At 42.0% G+C, this 21,365-nt stretch overlaps 1 protein-coding gene across 1 annotated transcript; it reads left to right on the top strand.

The window, feature by feature from the left end:
• Window positions 1–7,755: 7,755 nt before the first annotated feature.
• On the top strand, window positions 7,756–11,673 carry npy8br (neuropeptide Y receptor Y8b). Its single transcript, XM_028414646.1, has 2 exons — window positions 7,756–7,885; window positions 9,611–11,673. Exon 2 carries the CDS (start codon window positions 9,739–9,741, stop codon window positions 10,810–10,812), a length of 1,074 nt encoding a protein of 357 aa, XP_028270447.1. The 5' UTR covers window positions 7,756–7,885; window positions 9,611–9,738; the 3' UTR covers window positions 10,813–11,673.
• The last annotated feature ends 9,692 nt before the right edge of the window (window positions 11,674–21,365 follow it).

Genomic DNA, 21,365 nt, shown 5'->3' with positions numbered 1-21,365 from the left:
CTGTTTGATTAAGCCTGCCAGCTGTCTGAAGGCAGCAGGTGATACATAGCTCACTTTTAATGATAAGCAGCGTGAGGTCATTTATACTGCCATAAAACCTGGACAGATCTGCCTCTGCATTTTCATGAGTCATTATGTTAGATATTGCGTAGTGATTATTTGACAAAAAATATAAATCTTTGTCAGTATTCAGTGCAGAATTCTAATACTTATATCTACACATGAAATATTGGCATTCATTATTTGACCATAATGTCCACTTGATCCATAGGTTCTCACTGGGAGCCTGATGGGGAGTTTGAGGGGAAAAAACAAAGCACACAGCAGCTTCATAAAGTAAATACACAAACATAAAATGAAAAACATGGAGTAAAAACATCCAATTTTAACTTTTGTCCATTTAAAATGAAAAGACTGGAAAGAGTCTGCACTTATCGCTAAGACAGACAGAGACAGAGAGCAGATCATCACTTTTTCACACATGGCCCACACGTGGCAGGAAGCTGGGCTTTTCCCACAGGAATGCATTATACAAGACAGCAAGCAAAGACATGATAGTGCCAGATAGCTTGGGTGGACTGTGCTTTGACAGCTGCTCTCTGAGGAGAGGTTGGGTCTGTGTCATGTACCGACTGCCTTCACTGCTAATGGAATGTCAGAGATGACTTTATATTCCTGATTATACACGGACATGAAATCATTAATTTGCACCATCATCAAAGCTTATCGGGTGCATTTCCTGTGAGATTTTCTAAGCATTCTACATACACATATAGCCTGCAGTAACCCATGGTAACCGCCGTCTTCTCTAACACTTGCAAAGAGGCCAAGCAGTGTGGGACTGATGGTGGATCAAATTTTAATTGGGATATAGTGGAAAAGGAACCTGAGTGGGTGGGTGGTCATTACTGCCATGCGTCTGTGGGTCTGTACTCATATTGAACAAGGCTACTGTGGATCAATAGTAACTTGCTGTCCTCGTTTTACAGCCTCTGGATTCAGTTTTCACCTCCTGCTATTGGGACGAGGGTTATTTTGGGGTGTGACATCCACCATCTTATTCACAGTGACAACATTAGTGTAAACTCTGAATCATAAGCTGACACAGAGGAACACTGAGGCAAAAGAGAGGCAGTATAAAGAGTTGTCTGCGCCGCACACAGACATGGTCACAGCTGAGTAGAATACTTATGTGGCTGTAGGAAGCTGAAAGGACATACAGAACATTCATATGAATTACAGGAGGAGGGTCAGAGAGACTAATGCACACTGGATTGATTCTATCTTTCGGTCTGTTAATGCAATTGTGTTTTAATAAACCCCAATCTCAGGCTCCTAGCTATAGTCGATTTTTCTGTCTTCTCTCCATCTCACTATATTTGTCCTTTCCTACAAAGCAGTTTATTACATGATGCCAAATGTTGCTCTTCGAGAGGTGTGTGCTGAATTTGATACTGGGTTGGTAGGGTGTTGCATTGTTGAGAAGATATAGTGTTTATACTTTGGCAATTATGCAAGATGCAGATGTTCACACAAATGTATTAAATCTTGCTGTTATCACAAAAACAACAACATTACAGCGCCTCCATCAGCAAGTCCATCATTTACACACATGGCAGCTGTGGGTCTGGTGGTAGACTGATTGTTGATCCCAGTGGTTGCACCATTGGTGTGTGGATGTGTGCGTTTGTGTGTGCAAAATGGTAAATGTTAAGTAGTCAAAAGCACTTTTTGATACCTTTAAACTGACGGTTCACCACATCAGACTGAACCAAAACAAGGCTCATACAGTTCATTATTATTAAGTAATGCTGCTTTAGAAGCTGAAATTGACGCTAAGCACTCAAAGCCATAACCCGGTCAGTACAAGTAGCTAAAATGATGTGTGCACTTTATTAGGTCCACATTAGCTGGTTAGTTGTATAACGCAGAGTTATTTCACAAATGTTAATTTTGAAAGGTGTGTGCTGAATTTAATACTTTATTAAGGTGTGGTTGAGAAGAGAAATGGTGCTGATACAGAGTTTGAAGGTGTGATATACTGGGAATCATACAGGATTCAATGAAATTCAAATCCAACATAGAGAACACAAACATTTTCAATAGGTTAAATGTATCCTTACTATCCAAAATTTACAGACGAAAGAAAAGAGCTTTACAGCAGCTCTACATTTCACACCTGCTAGAACCACAACATGGCTGATAGAGTGATTAGTAAAAGAAGTAAGGTAAAAAAAAGTAATGCACTCAGAACCATAACCTCTTACTCTGTCAGTAAAAACAGTAAAACGAAACAAACTAAACAATCTAAACTTGTTATTATAATACAAAGCCTGGTGCAGACATAGGCAATGAGCTGAAAGACACAAAATGCTCCACAGAGCTAAGAAGAACTGCTGATAGAGGATTTAAAACAAAATGATGAAAAGCTGAACAATGCAGTTACACATGCTGAAAAATGCTTACAATTTGTTATGTGTGCTGCTCCCAAAAGTCACAATGTCTGAGATGAGCATCAGGGTGAGGTCCGTGTCAGATGTGATCTGTGCAACTGATGGGGGTTGTTTGTCATCCAGGCTACCTGAGGCATTGTGGCATTTGTTCTTGGCGGGGGTTATTTAAAGCCTCAGGGGATTTATAGAACTGTGTTGCAGGGACGGTGTCAAGGATCACTTCAAGTTGGTTCATGTAATGTGTGCTGTGATTCTGCATGGGAGATTGTGTCATGGTTCAGAGAGGGCCTCAGAAGCACAACACCAAACACAGGCAGATTACATTTAGTTCTTTACTAAGACAGTAGAAATAATGAGAGCTTGTTTCTGGTTGATAGGAAGTTAGAATACAATGGCAAGTGCAGAGATAGTCTGGTCTTCTGTAGGAGTGTGAGAGGTGATACTGGGCGAACAATCACTGTTAAACAAAGCTTTATAATTGCTTTTTCTTATATTTTTTGGTTTTAGTATTTTTTTCTTAGTATTGCTCACAATACTTCTTTGTATTGCACACAAGTTAACATCCTAATAAAAAATACACCACGTTTGGTCGTGTGCTTGCAACATATGATCATATTGCCCAATGTTGTCCAATCACAGGACTGATATAGCCACAAAAGTCTAGGTTACACCATATAATGCAGCAGACTTTCACTCAGGAGGTTCAAGTCCCCCTGACACTACAAGCTGTTTTGTTGTCATCCGATGTTAACTTTGACTTTGTGCAGTTGGATTTGGCATTAAAAACATCTTGTTAAGGTTAAACAGAGTAAGGGGTTAGGTAAAGACCATCTTAAAACACACGAATAACACTGAACACATTTTACATGAAAAAACAGTCCCATTGTGTGTTGATAACCCACGAGCACAAAGAGAAATACACACACATAAAATGATTTTCTGGTGGAATGGGCTGAAAAAATTGCATATATTCTCATAGCAGCTGTTGGCATCTTTGACCAGAGATTTGCTGTGAAACAAGACAGGCGTGAAATGGCCTAGTCAAGACAAAGAAGCAAAGATTCCCTCTGAAGTGTTTTGAAACAAGCAGGATTATGCAAGATGGCCCTCAAACATTTTTTTGTTATGGAACAGTGGTCAAAGTGTCAGCAGGCTGGGGTCAGAGGCTGCTGGACAAATACACACAAATGCCTAAGTTACTGCTGCTAAAGGGGACAATATGTTTCTGAGTGTAGGGTTTGCTTACGTTCTCTATGGAAGAATGTTTGACTGGAGGCTACTGAATAATACACACACACACACACACACACACACACACACACACACACACACACTACCATAATCCATAATCATGTATTTCTTTGCTTTACAAAGAAAGAGAAATGCACATACATGTAACCAAAAGGTTTCTTATCACTGCCTGACATATGGACATATTTATGCTAGCCAATAATATGCTAGCAGCAGTAAATGCTGGCATGGAACAACACTCCCATAAAAGTGTGCAACTGTAAATCTTTTTGTAAGGATCTTTTTGTACTTACACTGTAGCTGCGATACAAACAGTGTAATCTCTGAGCAGACAGACCTTGACCTGAAATTGGAAAGAATGTGTGAAATTCACACATACGTTAGTGTTAATGTTTACATAATCATCATACATATTATTGCCCCTAGCATACAATGTCTGTTTTCTACATTAGGTACTCACCAATACTACCAAGTCTGTTCTGATTCTGATTGTTTTAAAGGGTCAGCCAGCCATGCTTGTCAGGGTTTGTGGAGGAAAGTGGACACAAATGCAGGATGCAGAGCGGTTTAAAAATCTAAAGCAGTCTTTTATTTAAAGGCCAGGAGGGCACAAAGCAAAAGGTCCAAAACTAAAATTCACACTTATTGTGGAAAAAACGACATGGCATGGCAAAACAAGAATAAACTAGATCCTGAGGCAAGACTAGGTCAAAAACCAGGAAAAAGGCTAACAAAGTCAAAACACATGGCATAACCTGGAGACAAGACGAGACTGTGGCTAAGTGTCCAGACATCTGTGAGCGACGAGAACAAACCCCAGGAGTGACGACGAGACAAACAGAGAGTGCAGGGAAGACAAAGACTATATACACAGGGAGCAGGGTAGACAACTAGACACAGGTGTGACACATGAGGGAGGATCAGGTAATCACCAGGAGGGAAAACACAGGAAGCAAAACTCAAGACAATACACAGGGAGGACAGGACTATCAAAGTAAAACAGGAAGCACAAGACAAGACAAGACAACTAAACACAAACCCAAGGAAACAAAACACCAGAACTACAGGAAAATAACAATAACTAAACACAGATCAACCTAAAAACCCAAAACAAGGAAATCCAAAACCATAAACACCAGGTCGTGACAATGCTGTCATGAAACCACTTCAAACCACAACATGGTCCAGAGGTTCTGCCCTGAACCAGATCCCTTGTGAAATATATTTAATTTTGACTAAGTAATGTATGTGTTCGAAGATCCTCTTTAAACAGTCTGGTCTCTGTGGATTCAAGTTGAGTTTCCAGGGGGCAGTACCACTGGATGCAGAATCCCTTTTGGACACATGTGCATGGACATACAGCCTATCAGGGGAAAGACGCATGTGACGTATGGGGCGAGGAACAACCAGAACAGAATCAACATCCAAAACAGCGTGCAGTGGAGCATCATCAGTGACATCATCAGTTTTAATATAGAAACCAGAAAACCCAAATCAGGAATTCTACAAATACTTTTGAAGGAGGCAAGCAGCAAAGGATTGCTTAAAATCTGTCCCATTTTAGATGAACAGTTGGATTTGGTAGGATCGGGTTTGTGCCAAGTGGAACTGGCTGTGAAGGGGAGGAATTCCAGACCCATGTCACAAAGTGAATGGGTCTGACTGGCCAGGCTACTGATGCTTTATATTCCACTGGCATTAAAACACAACAGTTGTCATAACAATGATTTGTGCCAGTGTGCATTAATATTAAACAATGTAAATATTTTTCTGGAAGAAAAAAACAAGCTGCAGGCATGAAAAACAATTCTAATTGAAGTGCACAAGACAATTAATTCAAAATTACACGACTATTATGAGCAGGGGGTTGCACAGCAACACATTTCATAATATTAAGGGTGTTTGTGTGGTTTTTCTTTCTTTTTTTCTTTCTGTTAAAAATCATTGGTTAAGGGCTGCAGAGGATATTAAAAGTCAAAAAGCTACATTACACTGTTAATGGGGCAGAGAACTTTATTGATGTATCATTGCCACTCACACGTAAAATTAGTAACAATTTTCCCACAAGAAAGAATTGTCCTGTGTAACATGAGTCTCTCTCTCTCTCTCTCTCTCTCTCTTTGAATCCAAATATGGCTTGAGACACGGGTCTTACACGCTCTGTAAATGGACACAGATTGGGAAACCAAACAGTTGATAACATGTACCGAATAAAAGAAAGTGATCAAAGAGTGATCACATATTCAAGTGGCAGCAAGGTAAAGTTTAGAAACTGTTATCTGTTCATGTTCCGGCTTATCATCCATGGAATGAAACTCGTTTTTCCTTTGTCGACGTCTTTGGTCTGTGACAGAAACCTGTGTTGTAGAATCAAAGTTCCCTTATCCATAAGCGGCATTCTTCCTCGCCAGGATTGCGTAAACATCATGTCACAATAAGTGCTCAGCTTTGTACATGTGTGAGGAGTCTTCCCAAAGCAGCAGCAGTTCAAAGGAAAATGTGACTGATGATTGATTGAGAGGGTGCAACAGCCACTCCATGTCTCAATACATGGAAGAGTCGCTCATTAGGAGAAAAACTCCAGTCATGCAAAACATACTCACGCAGCCTGTTTCAGCGATATCGGTAAAATATGTGCATAGATTTGTGATCTTGAGTGACTTGACACCTGTGTCTCGGTGTCAAGTAAACACCCACAGAGCTGTTGTTGTTTGTGGCGAGTCATTTCACCGTTCTGCCTCTCAGACAAACAGCTATTACTGTTCTCTCAGAACAGCCTCCACTTGAAACAGGAGTGTGTGGGGACAGTGTGAAGAAGCAGTTAACAATCTGTTGCACAAGCAAGGGAGGTGCAAAAAAATGGGTTTAAAATAGTTGGAGGTGTGAGATGCAGAGAGATCAGAACTGGGATTTTTAATCGTGATGATGTTTCAGTGAGCTTGCATGTAGAAAATGATGCACACTGCACACTGGATGGTTAGTGTTGGTAGGCTGCAAACATCAGATGGTCTCATGTGTAAATGTGGACATATTAGAACGGTTAGATTTTACTATTCATTTTTCTGGTGGTAGAAAACAGTTGTGGATCTATAATATATAAGCATGGCCGTGCACACTGTTGTTCAGAGGCTTCACTGTTTGGTGTCTGATTGATCCATAGTTAGGCCCCGTTCACACTGGAGAAAGTCATTCCAGCTAGAGTAGGATTGAGCCCAGACAGCCTTTAAGCTGGATGCGTTCAGACCTATTTTCAAATCTGGCTAGCACACAGTTGTGTCCGGCTTCATCCAGCGTGTTTGCTGTTCTCCAAACCACTAGGTGGCGCCTCGTAATATGGCTAATAATGTGGCAAGCCGGATTCGCTAGCCACATTTGAGTTCACACCTGAGCCACATTTGAGCCAATCCTGCTAGATCCACCTCTCGAGGGTGGATCTAGCCGGCTTGAAATCAAACTGGATTCAGCCGGATTGGAGGTGTTCACACTCGGAAAAAAACACATCTGGATTGATCTGGATGCGGCCAAATCCTGCTTAAGCCACATTTTTTCCCCAGTGTGAACGGGGCCTTAGTTCTGAGCAGTGGAAGTGAATGAAGCCTGTGTCTGATCTCATATTCATACTGTAGTATTAATATATAAAATGCTCCATGTGTGTGAAAAGAAGACCTCCATATAATGCATGTAAGGTATTCATAAATGTGACATAAGCTATATATGAGCCCTAGCTCATGCATGTGGTGCACTTGAATTATATCAAATTATATCAAATTTGAATATTAAATTGCCGTGCAGATTACAGTGATCATTCATGAGATGATGTCAGAGTCACTTTTTAGTGAGACTCAAATGAATCATGTCATATGTCTCACTGATACATCCTGGGCTTCAGGTGGATGAAACAGAGCGTGCTGCACAAATTTCAAATAACTCAATCCCCCCCTCTCCATCGGTGCTGAGTGTGCGCGCGCGGGGGGCGTGCACGCGCCCGTGCCCTCGCAGTAAGTTATTATGTAAGATGTTCCCAATCACATCCCAGCCTGAGTCTGAGGCGGGAGGTCGCTTTAAGAGACAGCCGAGCTCCTGGATGTCAGTGTCAGACACAGGACGCCTCCTGCATCGTCCTGCTGCGGCTCACCTGATGCAGAGCGGCGCCACAGGTCCGACACGCTGCTGTGCAGTAGGTAAGCTCCTTTAACGGCGATCCCTCTGTAACTCCTCTGTGTGCGGCGGTGATAGTTCAGTGAGTCTTATTACATTATTAAGTAGCTAAAGTCTGTTGTTTTATGTCACTGAAAAAAAATGTGTTTATATGTTTATATGGGGCACGTGTTTAGTTCAAATAACGTCGTTGCACGTGCTGGGACTTTAAATTCCCTGCGCTGTCAAGCTAAAGTATTTATTTAGCTCATTTTTATTCATTTATTCTTAAGACTCCATTTGAGGCGGATGCCTGCTAGAAGTGTATGTCGAGCTTTTCTTAGAGGGTGTTCAGAACAGGTGGGAAAGGAGTGATGGAAGTCTCTCTTACCTATCCGGAGCTCACAAAGTCATGTCTGTGGTCATTTTGCATGTTTTGCGAGGCAACTGAACACAGCTCAAATTCACACATTTGAGCTTATTCATAATGTATTTGTCCCTATGACTCTCAGTGCCTCTCGTATATTTGTGCTGTCTGTATGTATTCAGCATCATTTGCACATTAAGGATAAAAACCTCGTGTCTTTTTATAATAGATTGTCCTATTGCTTCCAACTCTTCTAGCAACACTACAAAGCAATGCATCACTTTAAGTGTTCTGCCATAAATCATCTGTATCAAGGCTGCAGGACGGGTGTATGTGCTAGCAGTATATCACAGAATAAAGGGCAGGTTAACTCCGGGGTTATTTATCCAGATGCACAAACAGAGGAGCTCATGTAATATTAGCGTACTTGAGCTCTAAGGATTTATCTTTGTTATGAAGACCCTTGCGTTGCTTCTAATAAAACAAAATATTACTGCCACAAGCAATTAATGTCCTCCCACCTGTCGTCCTTTATCATTGTTAGGGAGTCCTCAATTAAAAATGATAAATCCTGTAAATCTCCTGGACTTCATTCTGCTAGCATAGATGTGCTGGAAACAAACTTCTGTGGAATTGGAGCCATGAGCAAAACACCTCAGTTCATGTGCGTACACACACAAATATGCATATCACTGTTCAGATGCTGTTGGTGTGATGCATTGTGTTACTGTTTTGTTTTCCAGTACATGGAGCACATGTGCTGTGAAAGCTCAGTAACAGTAAGAGGTGTCAGTTCCTCTATGGACAGAATCAGTTCTCGCTGTCAAAAGGGAAGCAAACAGCGAGAAGACATGATTGTCTCTCTTGTCTCTTAAAGGAGCAGCCATTATCACAGTTGTTGTGATGGAAATTTAAATCGGCACGCTGTTGTAGCAATGCTGTGAAATCTGTGCTGTTTTCCTGATGATATTCCATCAGTGCACCATTTATTCTCATAGCCTGCTCTTGAGGAGATAGAGCGTCTGCACACCAGCTGTAATTATTCCCTTCATATTTTTTGTTTTGTTTTGTTTTGTGTTGGTTTTTTGTAAGATTGAATTCACTGCTTGTCTGTGCGCAAAGGTGAAAATGGACTACTTAATGCATGGAAGTGCCCAAAAGACACTTGTGGAATAACAGCCAGAAGCATGCGAATTTTAAATCCTCTCCAGCAGCAGGAGAATTGCCTGCATATTCTCATTTTGAATAAGTGAAATGAGCTTTTCAGCCTGCAAGGGTCAATTTCTTTTCATGCTCCAGTTCCAATTTAAACCATACCCTCAATTTCTCTAAACTTCATAACTTTAAAAATCAACCTTTTTATGAAAGCAAATGTGTTTGATGTTGTCCCCTTTTTTTGCAGGGTGCAAATGAAGACTGCCACCGCTTAAGGATGAGGATGCAAATATTCATGAAGTAATTACAGCAGGTGTGACAAAACAAATTAGTTTAATTAGTCCTCTGGCTTTGAAGTGAAACCAGGAAGCCGTCATGGAGCTGCAGCACAGCAGCAACCACACACTGTGGGACCCCACCGAGGACTGCTCTATGTCTGTGAGCGGCACCACCTTTGTCATCGTTGCCTACAGTACAGTGATGGCGGTGGGTCTCATCGGGAACTCTTGCCTGGTGTTTGTCATCACGCGACACAAGGAGATGCACAACGTCACCAACATCTTCATCGTCAACCTGTCTTGTTCTGACATTCTCATGTGCATTATATGTCTGCCAGTCACTATTATTTACACGCTGATGGACCACTGGATCCTGGGAGACACCCTGTGTAAGCTCACGCCCTTCATCCAGTGTATATCAGTCACTGTCTCCATCTTCTCCCTCGTCCTCATTGCCATGGAGCGCTACCAGCTCATCGTTCACCCGACTGGATGGAAACCCATGGTAGCCCAGTCCTACCTGGCAGTAGCTGTCACCTGGATCGTGGCCTGCTTAATCTCTGTGCCTTTCCTCTCGTACAGCATACTTACCTTCCCTTTCCAGAACATGAGCATCCCGCTCAATGACCGGCTGGTTTGTATGGAGCAGTGGCCAACGGTTCAAGAGCGGCGAGCTTACATGACCTCCCTACTGGTTTTCCAGTACTTCCTCCCTCTCTTCCTCATCATGATCTGCTACCTGCACATCTACCTGCGTCTCAGGAGGAGGAAGGATATGGTGGAGCGCGGCAGGAACACCACTCAGAAGAACAAGGGCTCCACAAGGATCAACGCCATGTTAATCTCCATAGTGGTGGCTTTCGCCCTGTCCTGGCTCCCCCTCAACATCTTCAACACCGTGTATGACTGGAACCACGAGGCTATCCCCCACTGTAGCCATGACATCATCTTCTCAGTCTGCCACCTGACGGCCATGATATCCACCTGTGTCAATCCTATTATCTATGGGTTCCTCAACAGCAACTTCCAGAAGCAGCTCAAGTCCACCCTGTTGCGCTGCCGCTGCTGGGGGGTGGCAGAGAGGTACGAGAGCGTCCCACTCTCCACTGTCAGCACAGAGGTCACCAAGGGGTCAATCCTGAGCAATGGGTCTATCAACATCAATACTTAAATCCAAACCTTTTAGGACAAAGACTTGTTGGGGCTCTTCAGTCCTCACTGGGTCATCCTTTGGAGCTTCTGTTGCTTTGTTCAGTGCATAAGTGAGGTTGACATTTGTTACAAGCCACACAATAGCAGTCCAGAAGACACTGGCTGCAGACACATAAAAAGCATGGCGCTGTGTCCTCCATTTATCCCACATAAAGGAGGAAGCAGATAACAAATTATCGGGGGCAAAGGTTAGGTAGCAGTGTGACTGAAGATACCTTACAGGAGCTGCAGCTGTACAGTGTATTTCCTGTGTGTGCTGTTGGAACATACAGAGACCTCAACCCGGTGTATGTGGATCATGTTTTCCTTGAAAGGACTGCTATAGATTGGGAAGTCATGTTTAAATTGAACCACCGGAGTGGACTGTAAGGTCAAAGAGGTTGGGGTTTATGGTTTTATTTTTTATTTTTTTATGTTCATAGTATTGTTGAAAAATATGGGATTGTGAACTGTGATGTGTTAATGATTATCAACAGACAAGCTTATTACACAAGTGACAGAGAACATTAGTGAAGTAAATGTGGCTCTAGGCGTCTGTTCAGCCGATTCACTGACATCATCTTAATGCTTTTCTTATTACCTAAAATCGGCATCATTGGTGTAATGATCTTTTGCAGGAGAGATGTAGAGCTGTATACATTTCATGCTGTGTGCCAAGGTCTGCACTCCAGTATACGTGTGTGTGTGAGTGAGACAATATATCCATATATCAACTGCAATAAAATGAAATAAAGGTGGCAGGTAAAGGCAGGTTTCAGGTATATAACATGGCAGTTATAGTTTATAGTGTGGTCAACAATAAAGAGCACTTTGTAGCATAGGAAGCATCTACTTTAGGAAACGTTGTTTGCTCAAGTCAATGCTTTTTGTTTTTAAACTTCTGCCTTGCTGTATGTGTGAATCACAGAATTGATTTTTTTCGTTGTCATGCTACACGTCAGGTAATCCTTAACAGATAACAGACCTGACAGCAGAGCGGGATACAAGTTCCACAAAGACTATATTTGTATCCAGAAGCTAATTTGCTTGCAATGACACTGATGTTAAGTATACTGTACATAAGGAGAAAAAAAACACTAAATATTAAATATTTCAAAATCTTTGTTTGCCTTCTGAGGTCAAATTCAGTGTGTTCTCTCAGTGTGCATTATTTATAGAAAAGTCTGAGAGCAGCACACATTTTAGATGTGCTTGTAGTGTTGAATAAATCACTGTAGCGTTTGGTGCCATCTGTGTTAAATGGGAAAGATCAATGAGAATTGTGCAGAACATTAATGTTGGTTGAGAACATGGGGACAGTTACACTCATTTCTGGCTCAGAAGAACTGAGAGGGGAGGAGAAGGTAAGATATTTTCTGTCAGGCTTTAATGTCAGGAGGTCAAAAAGGCTTTCTCACCTCTCAAGGAGAGAAACCTGTACACCAGCCGCACTGTTTCCCAAAGGCAGTTTAGCTCTAATGAGAGCCCTCACACATCCTTGTCAGCATAATGGATTGTGTGTGCCTTTGCTGCTTTGGCCATTACAGCCTGCCAGTCCAGTCTCTTCTCCTGTGTTTCATTCCACTCACCTGTCTTTCCCTTTCTTGAACTCCACCAAGTGAAGTAGCTAGTGTTCATTTTGTGTGGAATAAAGGACCCAAGATGCCGGAGGTGCTGATGCACTCCAGTGGCACTTGACAATGAGTGGAACCTAAATTACGCTGTTTTACATTGGTACTCATTGTAAGCAAGCTATTACTGCAGTATGAAATGAAGCTCAGTTGGAGACAAACACTTAATGAGTCCACAGGGCCAGACTTTCCTTGTCAGTGGAGCAGTTCCAGATAGATTAGCATCTTGGCTGTCTGCATTTTAATTTAGAGAGATTCTCATATAAGCACTCGCCCAAGATCACAGGAACAACATGAACTAGCTGGCTACAGACTCACTCAAGCTGTTGTTTTGAGGATAAAGAAAATCGCTTCAGTGATATTTTATCTGACTTAATACTCATCCTCCTTGTTCCAATATGAATATTAATAGCATCTATAATGTGAACCATAAGCTATTGTGAGGGAAAATATGTTTTAAATATCGGGTCTGCAGTGATGTCAGAGAATGTCAGTGCTTGTGTGCACCTCTGATCCCCTGTGAGAAGGAACTAATCTTTTTATTTTGGCAGATGAAAAGGTCAGAGGGAGTCGGGCCGCTGCCTGTAGAATCCTAATGATGGCATAACATCTGTAGGATGCAGTGAAAGAAGCAGGTAGCCTGTTTACAGGTCAAACACATAGATCAGCTCAGTCAATACTCTCTCGTTCTCTTATCTTTCCATTAAATTGCCCTAATGGTCCTGCCTTGTATCAGGTGCTTCCTCATTTATCAGACCAATGAGGAAAAGGGGAAGGAGTTTATTTCAGGTAATCACTCCTAATTTTATCCCTTTGTTAGTGTGGATATCATAGCCGCACGAATCAATGACAGCCTGTTCATGATCCAGGTTCAGGTTACACACATGTAATCCTCCATATGTGTTTGTTTTTTTAGATAAAACTATAAATATCTATCACACACACACCGAGAGAGTTGTCTTGCATAACATGAACAGCCTTGACAGCTTGGAATAGAACCCCCCCACCCCCCACCCGATTGGTTTTGGCCAGTTTTTCTTCCCTCAAGATTGGTTTGGTAGCTGTGTGTGTGTCAGATAGACTTTTACAATAGTGGTACAAGAAATGCTTTCATCTCTATAATCTTGCCCTGACAATTCCTGGCCTCTGCATCTAACCTTCCATTTTCTTTGAAAGAAAAAGACGAACCACTACAGGACCAGCATGCTTTAGTTGCCTGGTTACAGCTTCCTCATGGGTTTCAATGGGTCTCCTTCAAACTGACACAGAGCACCAAGCTATTAAAGACACTTTATTAAAGACTGACAGGGGAACCGCAGCAGGCATGAAGCAGTTCTAGTGGAACCTTCCTCAGGTAGTTCTAGCTTCAAAAGAAAGGGACCAAGGAACTAATATGGACAGCTAATTATTTTAATATATTGTAAGCGTCTTGATCAGTTCTAGTAGGAAACATAAATGCTATCAAAATGGCAATAATAATCCATATGTAAGTGTACATAATAATCTTAGAGGACATTTGATCATTTTAGAAAATATTTGCTTTGAGTCAGAAGAGAATATTCTTATGTCTATACAGCAAAGATGTAGAGATGTTTAGCCTGGCTTATCATAAACAGTGTAAAAAATGCATGTATGGATTAAATAAAGGTGCAGATTATAATTTGTGGATAGAATAATCATTTTAATGCAAACTACTTCCTCATGAAGGAAAAAATGAACCTTATACTGACAATATTTATACATACAGTTGTCTTAGAAAAAGCATGTTTCTGTCACGTAGCACAATAATAAACAATAATCTGGAATAAAGATGTACTGACATAATTATAATATCTAACATCATAATTCCAAATTATGAGAAAGTATGTCCTAGCACGATTTAAGCAGAACAGGCAGAAGGTAACAATTCTCTCACACTGAAATGTGAATTTCATCATATACAGAACATTTTCCTTCTGGTATGAGCACAGGACGTACCTCTCAGCCTCTAGATTAAAGCAGATTGTGTCTTTTATGAGTTCAATCTGTCTCAGGCTGGTCTCTGTGACACTAATTAGATGTAACCTAGCAGGCCTTGCAGGAGTCCACGCTTTGTTTCCAGTTAAAACAAGACACATCACACTACTACTCCATTGTATTCTTTAATAACCCTGCTGCAATGTCCCACTTGTAAATAATGTTTCCTACTGTAAATCTCTTGATTTTGAGTAAACATTTTATGTCCTGCTTTGCTATTACTTTTCATATATTTATCCCTTATCAAATCACTTTCAATAAAAAAACAATGCTGTGGTGTCGGATGTATGTTCAGTGAAATAGCTGCAATCTCATCAGTAACGTGAAACCTGCGGAAACATTTTTTTGTCATGTGTGTTTGCTGAGTAACACCGGGGTGACAGCCGCAGAACGAACTACTTTGAAAAACACACTTTCCACTGAAGATAAGAGTGTGGCAGCGCCTATTCACCCGTCAACAGGATATTACAGGCTGTTGTATTGCTGTCAAATCACCATGATGAATAAACTTCGATTTCTTATTCACTTTGTTTAAATTTCATTCAGTGCTGGCAAACACCTGGTCAGATAATTGCTGTGTTGCTTATCCAACCATAAATAAGCACTTTTTATAATCCAAAAGGAGATTGCGGGAGTGTACATGAAATAAGCCGGGCAAGCAATGAGCTGCTATTAGATGATAATAATTTGGCTTCAGGCGCAGCTCCACATGGTGAACAAACACAATAAAGTATGGTAAATTTCAGTAAATTGTACTACTGACAGGATCTGACACAGCCTTAATAACAAGCTGACACAAACCTGAGCAGCAGATATCATGATTCTACAAAGAATCAGGCACTAAAACACCACAACAAAGGATGGACACAAACATAGGGAGCCATGTTGTTTACTAGTGCTCCCTGCTGGTTGAACAGGGTATCTCATGTTCAGTTCTGTAACAGTGAACAAAAAAGAAATAAAAGATAAGAAATTCCATTTTCCATGTATTTATTTATTATGTCTTGTAACTAAAGTTTCAAGGTGCTGCACAGAAACCCTGTCTAACCCCTGTGGAAGCAGTGAGGGCAATGGTGGCATAAATAAACCTTCCTGTTACAGGAAGAGAGCTTGAGGAGGATAGAGAAGCCATCTTCCTGATGGCCATCTGGGTGAAAGGAGAAAGATGGATGGAGGCAGAGAAAATGTAGAAGGATGCAGTTAAGAAGGTGGAGACAGCAAAGAAGACAAAAGAGAAGAAGGGAAGAGGTGATGAAGAGACAAAATACAAACCATACAGGAAATAATAAAAGGAAAAATAAGGATAACAATAAAAAGAACGGATGCAAGATCAAAGAGATGAATTAGGGATGGAGATATGGAGCAAAGCGTAGGTGGATGTGAGAGGGAGGAAAGGGAATATAAGGAAGAATGGGAGAGTGAATTGCAGAAAGAGTATAGAGGAGAGAGAGAGAGAGTGAAATAAAAAAAGAGCTGGAGGGAGATGTGGAGGTAAAGGAAAGAAAGTTAAAGCAAGGGATAGTAAAGTAGGTTAGAAACAATAAGAAAGGTGATGAATGACAGGTGGATGAGACGGGCGGAGAGATGAAAGAGGTGTAGAAATATCAAATGAGAGGTGTGAAAGTGAAGGATGGAGTTTGAAGAATAAAGGGACAGAGGTGAAGAAGAATAAAAGCAAAGAAGAAAATGATGGGAAAAGGAATTTAGAAGGGAGGAGGTCTAAAGGAAACCTATGGGTGCAGGTGATGGTGGATGGAGTGGAAGAAAGATGGGCGGGAGAAGCAAGAGGGAATAAAGATCAATTGTGAGGAGAAAGGGGGAAGAGGAAGGGAGGAGAGAGGATTTAAACCAAGGAAATGTAAAAAGAAGCAGAGGAAAGGAAAGATGTTCAAATGGAGGAAAAAATGCTTTGAAGATGAAAATGGAAAAGAGAATGTAGGAGGGGTGGAGGAGAAAAGAAAAGAGAAGGAGGTGGACATGATGAGCGGTAGAGAGGCTTTAGAGACAGTGAAGTGAAGGGGAGCGAAAATGAATATGAAGGAGAGGAAGAGTGGAGAGGAAATGAAGGTAGATGAAGACAGGAAGGGACAAGGGCTAGAAGACGAGCTCAAAGACATGAGGCTGAATGAAATGAAACCATGGAGAGGAGAGGGGATGTGTTCATGGTGATAGGTATGATGGTTGGGCTGAAGGATAGGGTGATGATAGAGACATGAGGAGTGCTGGAAAATTGAGGAACAAGAGGAAGAGAAGAAAAGCAGAACAATTAGAAAAGAGGATGAGAGGAGGAAGGTGTGAGAAAGATGAGACTGAGAATTTAAAACATGAAAGGTGGAGGAGGATTATAACAGAGAAGAGAAGAGCTCAAGGGGAGATGGAGAAGAGGGTCTAAGTGAAGGGCACATGGAGGAAGGTGAAGGCAAGTGATTGATACTGAATAGGAAGACTTGAAGGAGGAAGAAGGAGGGGAAACAAGTTGAGGGAGATGAGAAGAGGAGTGATGAAAACTGGGAGGGGATGGAAGGAGATGTGCCCACGCAGGCACAAGAACAGGCCCCGGTCAGCTGTGAGGCCACAGTGCTAACCACTGCACCACGGTGCTGCCCTATAATAATAATAATAATAACAATAATAATGTCAAAGCAGGAAATGCAAAGAAGGAAAGGTGTAGAAGGACAGAACGGTGGAAAATGTGAGCAGGAAAGGAAGAGAAAGAAAAGATTTATGTGAAAGAAATGGAAGTAAGGGAGGGGTACAGGAAGGACATGGAATTGAAAGGAGGAGACTGAGAGACATTAATGTTAAGGCCAGGCAGAGGGCATGAGCAAGGAGGGCACTGTACGATTCCCCCAACTCATAAAACAAAAATATGGAGGAGGAATTTGAACAGGTTAACCTGTTTAACCCGATGGGCCTTCCGAAGGGCCGAAAACGTACAGGCACTATTACTTTTTAATTCTGATCAAATTCTGCCACGGTTGCGGCCATGTTTGTAGTCCAATGAAAGAGGACAAACTACTGAATCGAATGGTACAAAAAAATCTAATGGACTACAATACCCAGCTGACGTAAAATCCCTGTGTAAAGACTAGACGCAACAACACTAACGCTAGCTAACTACGCGTATGTGTTTGTGGAGGTTGTAGTTGCTTTAGTGTGCTTCAGTGACTTTCGGTGAATTTCAGTGAGTTTCAGTAAGTGTCAGAGGGTTTTTTTAGGTTGTTAGCTAGCGTATCTCTTCATGATACCGTGACGAGAGGGGCATGGAGCAGAATTTCAACGGCAGGAATTTCCGGATTCGTTCGACCCCGTTGCCAGCAACGTTGAACGTTGGAAAAGATAGACCCAGTTTGAGTAAGTTGAGTAAGTTTTGTACATTTATTTTGAAGTGTAAACTGTGTTGGGTGAAAGAATTTATTCTGCATGGTGTTAACATGCAGTTTGTTCAGATATATAAGTATTCATGTTTATATGTGTTTAGCGCTTAATAATGTGATTTTCATAAGTGTTTATGTGTTAGGAAATTTTATAGAAAATCAAAGTAATTCGAGGATACTGAATGTATTAATAAGTAATTTCATAGTGTGTCATATAACTTTGTTTTCTGCAGTTCAGGCTGTGGCAGATGAGATCAGTTGTTTTTCTGCTCTCTGGAGAGAGCTCCGGTTGGTACGAGATGGTCATAAATTCAGACCAAGGACAGCAGCACCTCTGACCTGATAAAAGCCAGATTCTAAAGGAATGTGTTTTTCTCCTGAGTACCCAGTTTTATGGTCACCCCCAGATCGGACTCACAACCTATGAGATTTGAGGAATTGAAGTTTTACCTTATTTGGCAGTAAACACTAATGGTCTAGTTGCTGTATGAACCAGGGTCTGCAGGGGGGCGGTAGATGCCCCTGTGGGCCGGCAGGCAGGAACGCCCATGGGGTATATCAATGTGTGAATCCCATGTCCAGTTGTTGTTGCATTGTTCGTTGTTGCTGTGTGGTTGTTTGTTCTTGTTGGTTGTCCTGTTCTTGTGTTGTTCTTGTTTGGTTCTTTGTGTGCAACAACCCAGAGCTCTGCGACTCAGAATTTGCCTCATTGTTTAATAAATTATAATTTTGAGACCAGAATTTATCCACTCCTTCCTTACAAACTAATTCAGGGGGTGATCAGAAGGAAACAAGGGGATTTTCACCCCGACAATTTGGCGCCCGAACAGGGACACGAAGGAGTGTGGGTCAAATGACATCTTGCCTGACGGAGTGACTACTGGCTGGCCAATAATAACAAGGTAAGCAGATACCTGTTTAATCAAAATTCTGCACATTGGACAATCTAAATTAAGTAGTCACTGGGATGGGTACGGTGTTTTAGAGTTCAAATTGTAAGAGGCAGATTGTAAGTCTTAATAAGTGAAGTAAAATAAGATGAAGTAAAAGAAAATGAGATGAAGTAAAAGAGAAAATGAGATGAAGTAAAAGAGAAAAAGGAAAAGTGACACTGAGAGAGATATTAACCAATTAAAAATAAAAAGAATAAAAAAAGGGTTAATACAATAACGTGAATGAGCGTTATGTCATTGGGAGTGGCATCCCCCGCTATATTTGGACGCAAATATAGATAAAGCTCGGTTGAAAGCCTGTGGGATTTGATGACCCCTGAAACGACAGTGATGACCGCCTAAAGCTTAAAAAATAAAAAAAAAGGGTCACACAGAGGAAAAGTGTCACAGTGATCACAAAATAATAAAGACAAAAAAAAGGATCACGAGAAAAGAGAAAAGAGAAAAGAGAAGAAAATATATAGCCTATTGTTTAAGTTGTGTTTTATGTATTGAAAATTGTGTTTAATTGTTTTGACCTCGCACCGTCGAGGAAAGGTGTTTACTCCGTGCCGTCGGAGAAGTGAGTGTGTGTGTGTAGGCCTAAGTGTGTGTGTTGCAGGTTGAATGAGTGTGTGTGTGTGTGTGTGTGTGTGTGTGTGAAAGTGTGTTTAAGTGAAGGTGTGTGACTCTGTTGCCAGAGTCACAGTGAGGGATAGGAGAAGGCACATATAGAAGGTACATTTTAACATACAGCAGGTACGCAAGAAGGATTTGGTGAGTGGTAATCATGTCTACGTGGAAGACAATTGATGAACAGATGAGTAAGATGTTGAGCCATTGCTGCGGACAGGCAGGACCAGAGGGACAACAGAAGGCTGCAGCTGAGATGGAAGCAGCAGTGTGTACAGCAATGACAGAGCAGGGAGTGAAAGGAGATGATAAAAAGCCACTAAAAAGTGTGATTGCAACAGTGGAGAATAAAGTTAAACTAGAGAGAGAGAGAAAGGAGGAGATTATTAGATTATTAGTGTTAGAGACAGTTGAGTTGAAGGAGGCAGTGCAGGCTGATGAGGAGAGACGTAAGATTCTATATCAGGCATATCTGTGCTGCATAGACGATGATTGTGAGGAGTCTGGTAGTACCACTGACATTAAACAGGAAGTAGAGAGCGAGGGAACTCAGGGGGCGGAGATACCGTCCTCCCTATTCACCAGCCTCTGCTGTAGCTTCTGCTTCGCCTCAGACCCCACTTCCTGGGATGTACCCCATCATGACTGTCCCTGATGGGAGGGGGCGAGTAACAGACAGACAGACAGGAGTGAACTCTAGTCAACCTGGTGCCCAGCAGCACTGGTATAGACAGGCAACAGAGGAGGGGCTTCCCCTGTTGCTTCAGCAGGCCCTGAAAAATGACCCTGATTTACCAGGAAGTGATTCTGTTGCTTGGAAGAGACATGTTGTACACCATATGAATCTACACACAGACACAGAGACCATGGAGATGAAAAGGCTGCAGACACAATTATTAAAGCTGCAGTTAGCTCAAGCTAGAAAGAAAGCAGCATATCAGAGGAAAATGAAGAAATACACCCCTGCATCACAGAGGGTGGTTCAGCCTCAGCCTGCTCCCCCGCCTCAGCCACAGTCCCCAGTTGTGGGAAATCTTGATATGTATTTAACCCCATCTTGGGTCACCCGCCCCCACTATCAAGGTGGGTGGGGTCAATATCATAGAGGAGGTAACTGGAGGGGAAAAGAGGGTGGCCGTGGGGGAGGGGGGCATGGAAAGGGTGGATACAGCGGTTTGAGTGGAGGTGACTGCTTCTATTGTGGAAAACCTGGCCACTGGGAAAGAGACTGACCCTACAAGCAGCCCCGTCAGTGACCTCAAGGGGCTCCCTGGTATCCTCCCCAGGGAAATGGCTGTCAAAGATCACACCGGCATCTCACATCGTTTCGTCGGTTGGCTTCTTTTGGGAAACCTTTGCCATTCACAGAACTTGTGAAACTGTGTTAGCAGCACCACAGACATTGTTTCATTCGCTCCAGCTCATCACCAGTGAATTTGATGAGCGGAGACTTGTTGATCAAAACTGGAACCTCCATTATGTGCTCCCCAGATGGATTAATAGTGACTTTTCTTACTGGACAGACTTTTTATGCTCCCAGAGTGTTGGAGTAGCTGGACAGTGGCTGATGAGAACCACTATGATACAGATGTCTTGTGAAGATATCTGCTGGACTCGTTTTTACCTGAGTCTCCTTAAGGGGGCGGTCTCCTCAGTCTATTCCAGCTGTGGAAACCCTGGATAATGTCTTTCTGACCCTATAGGCTGTCCACTGATCCCTGTAGGTTATTCTCTTCTATGACAGGTGTGAGGATCTCTTCTATCAGGAGAGGTTCTACCTCTTAATGAGAGGGACTACATTGGTCCATCACAGCAGATAAATTGTTTGTGACTGAGGAGGGAGTAGCTGCTGATGTATAGTTAACACCAGAACAGTTTTAAATGGCTCAAAATGGCAGATGATAGTGTGCCACTTGTTTGCTTAGTCATTGTATCACACATAAT

This window comes from Parambassis ranga, chromosome 9, assembly GCF_900634625.1.
Source record: "Parambassis ranga chromosome 9, fParRan2.1, whole genome shotgun sequence".
NCBI classification, from domain to species: domain Eukaryota; kingdom Metazoa; phylum Chordata; class Actinopteri; family Ambassidae; genus Parambassis; species Parambassis ranga.
This window is presented reverse-complemented; position numbering and strand designations above follow the sequence as displayed.

Excerpts from the sequence above, each read along its gene's own strand:
- npy8br (XM_028414646.1), top strand. The coding sequence starts at position 9,739 with ATGGAGCTGCAGCACAGCAGCAACCACACACTGTGGGACCCCACCGAG.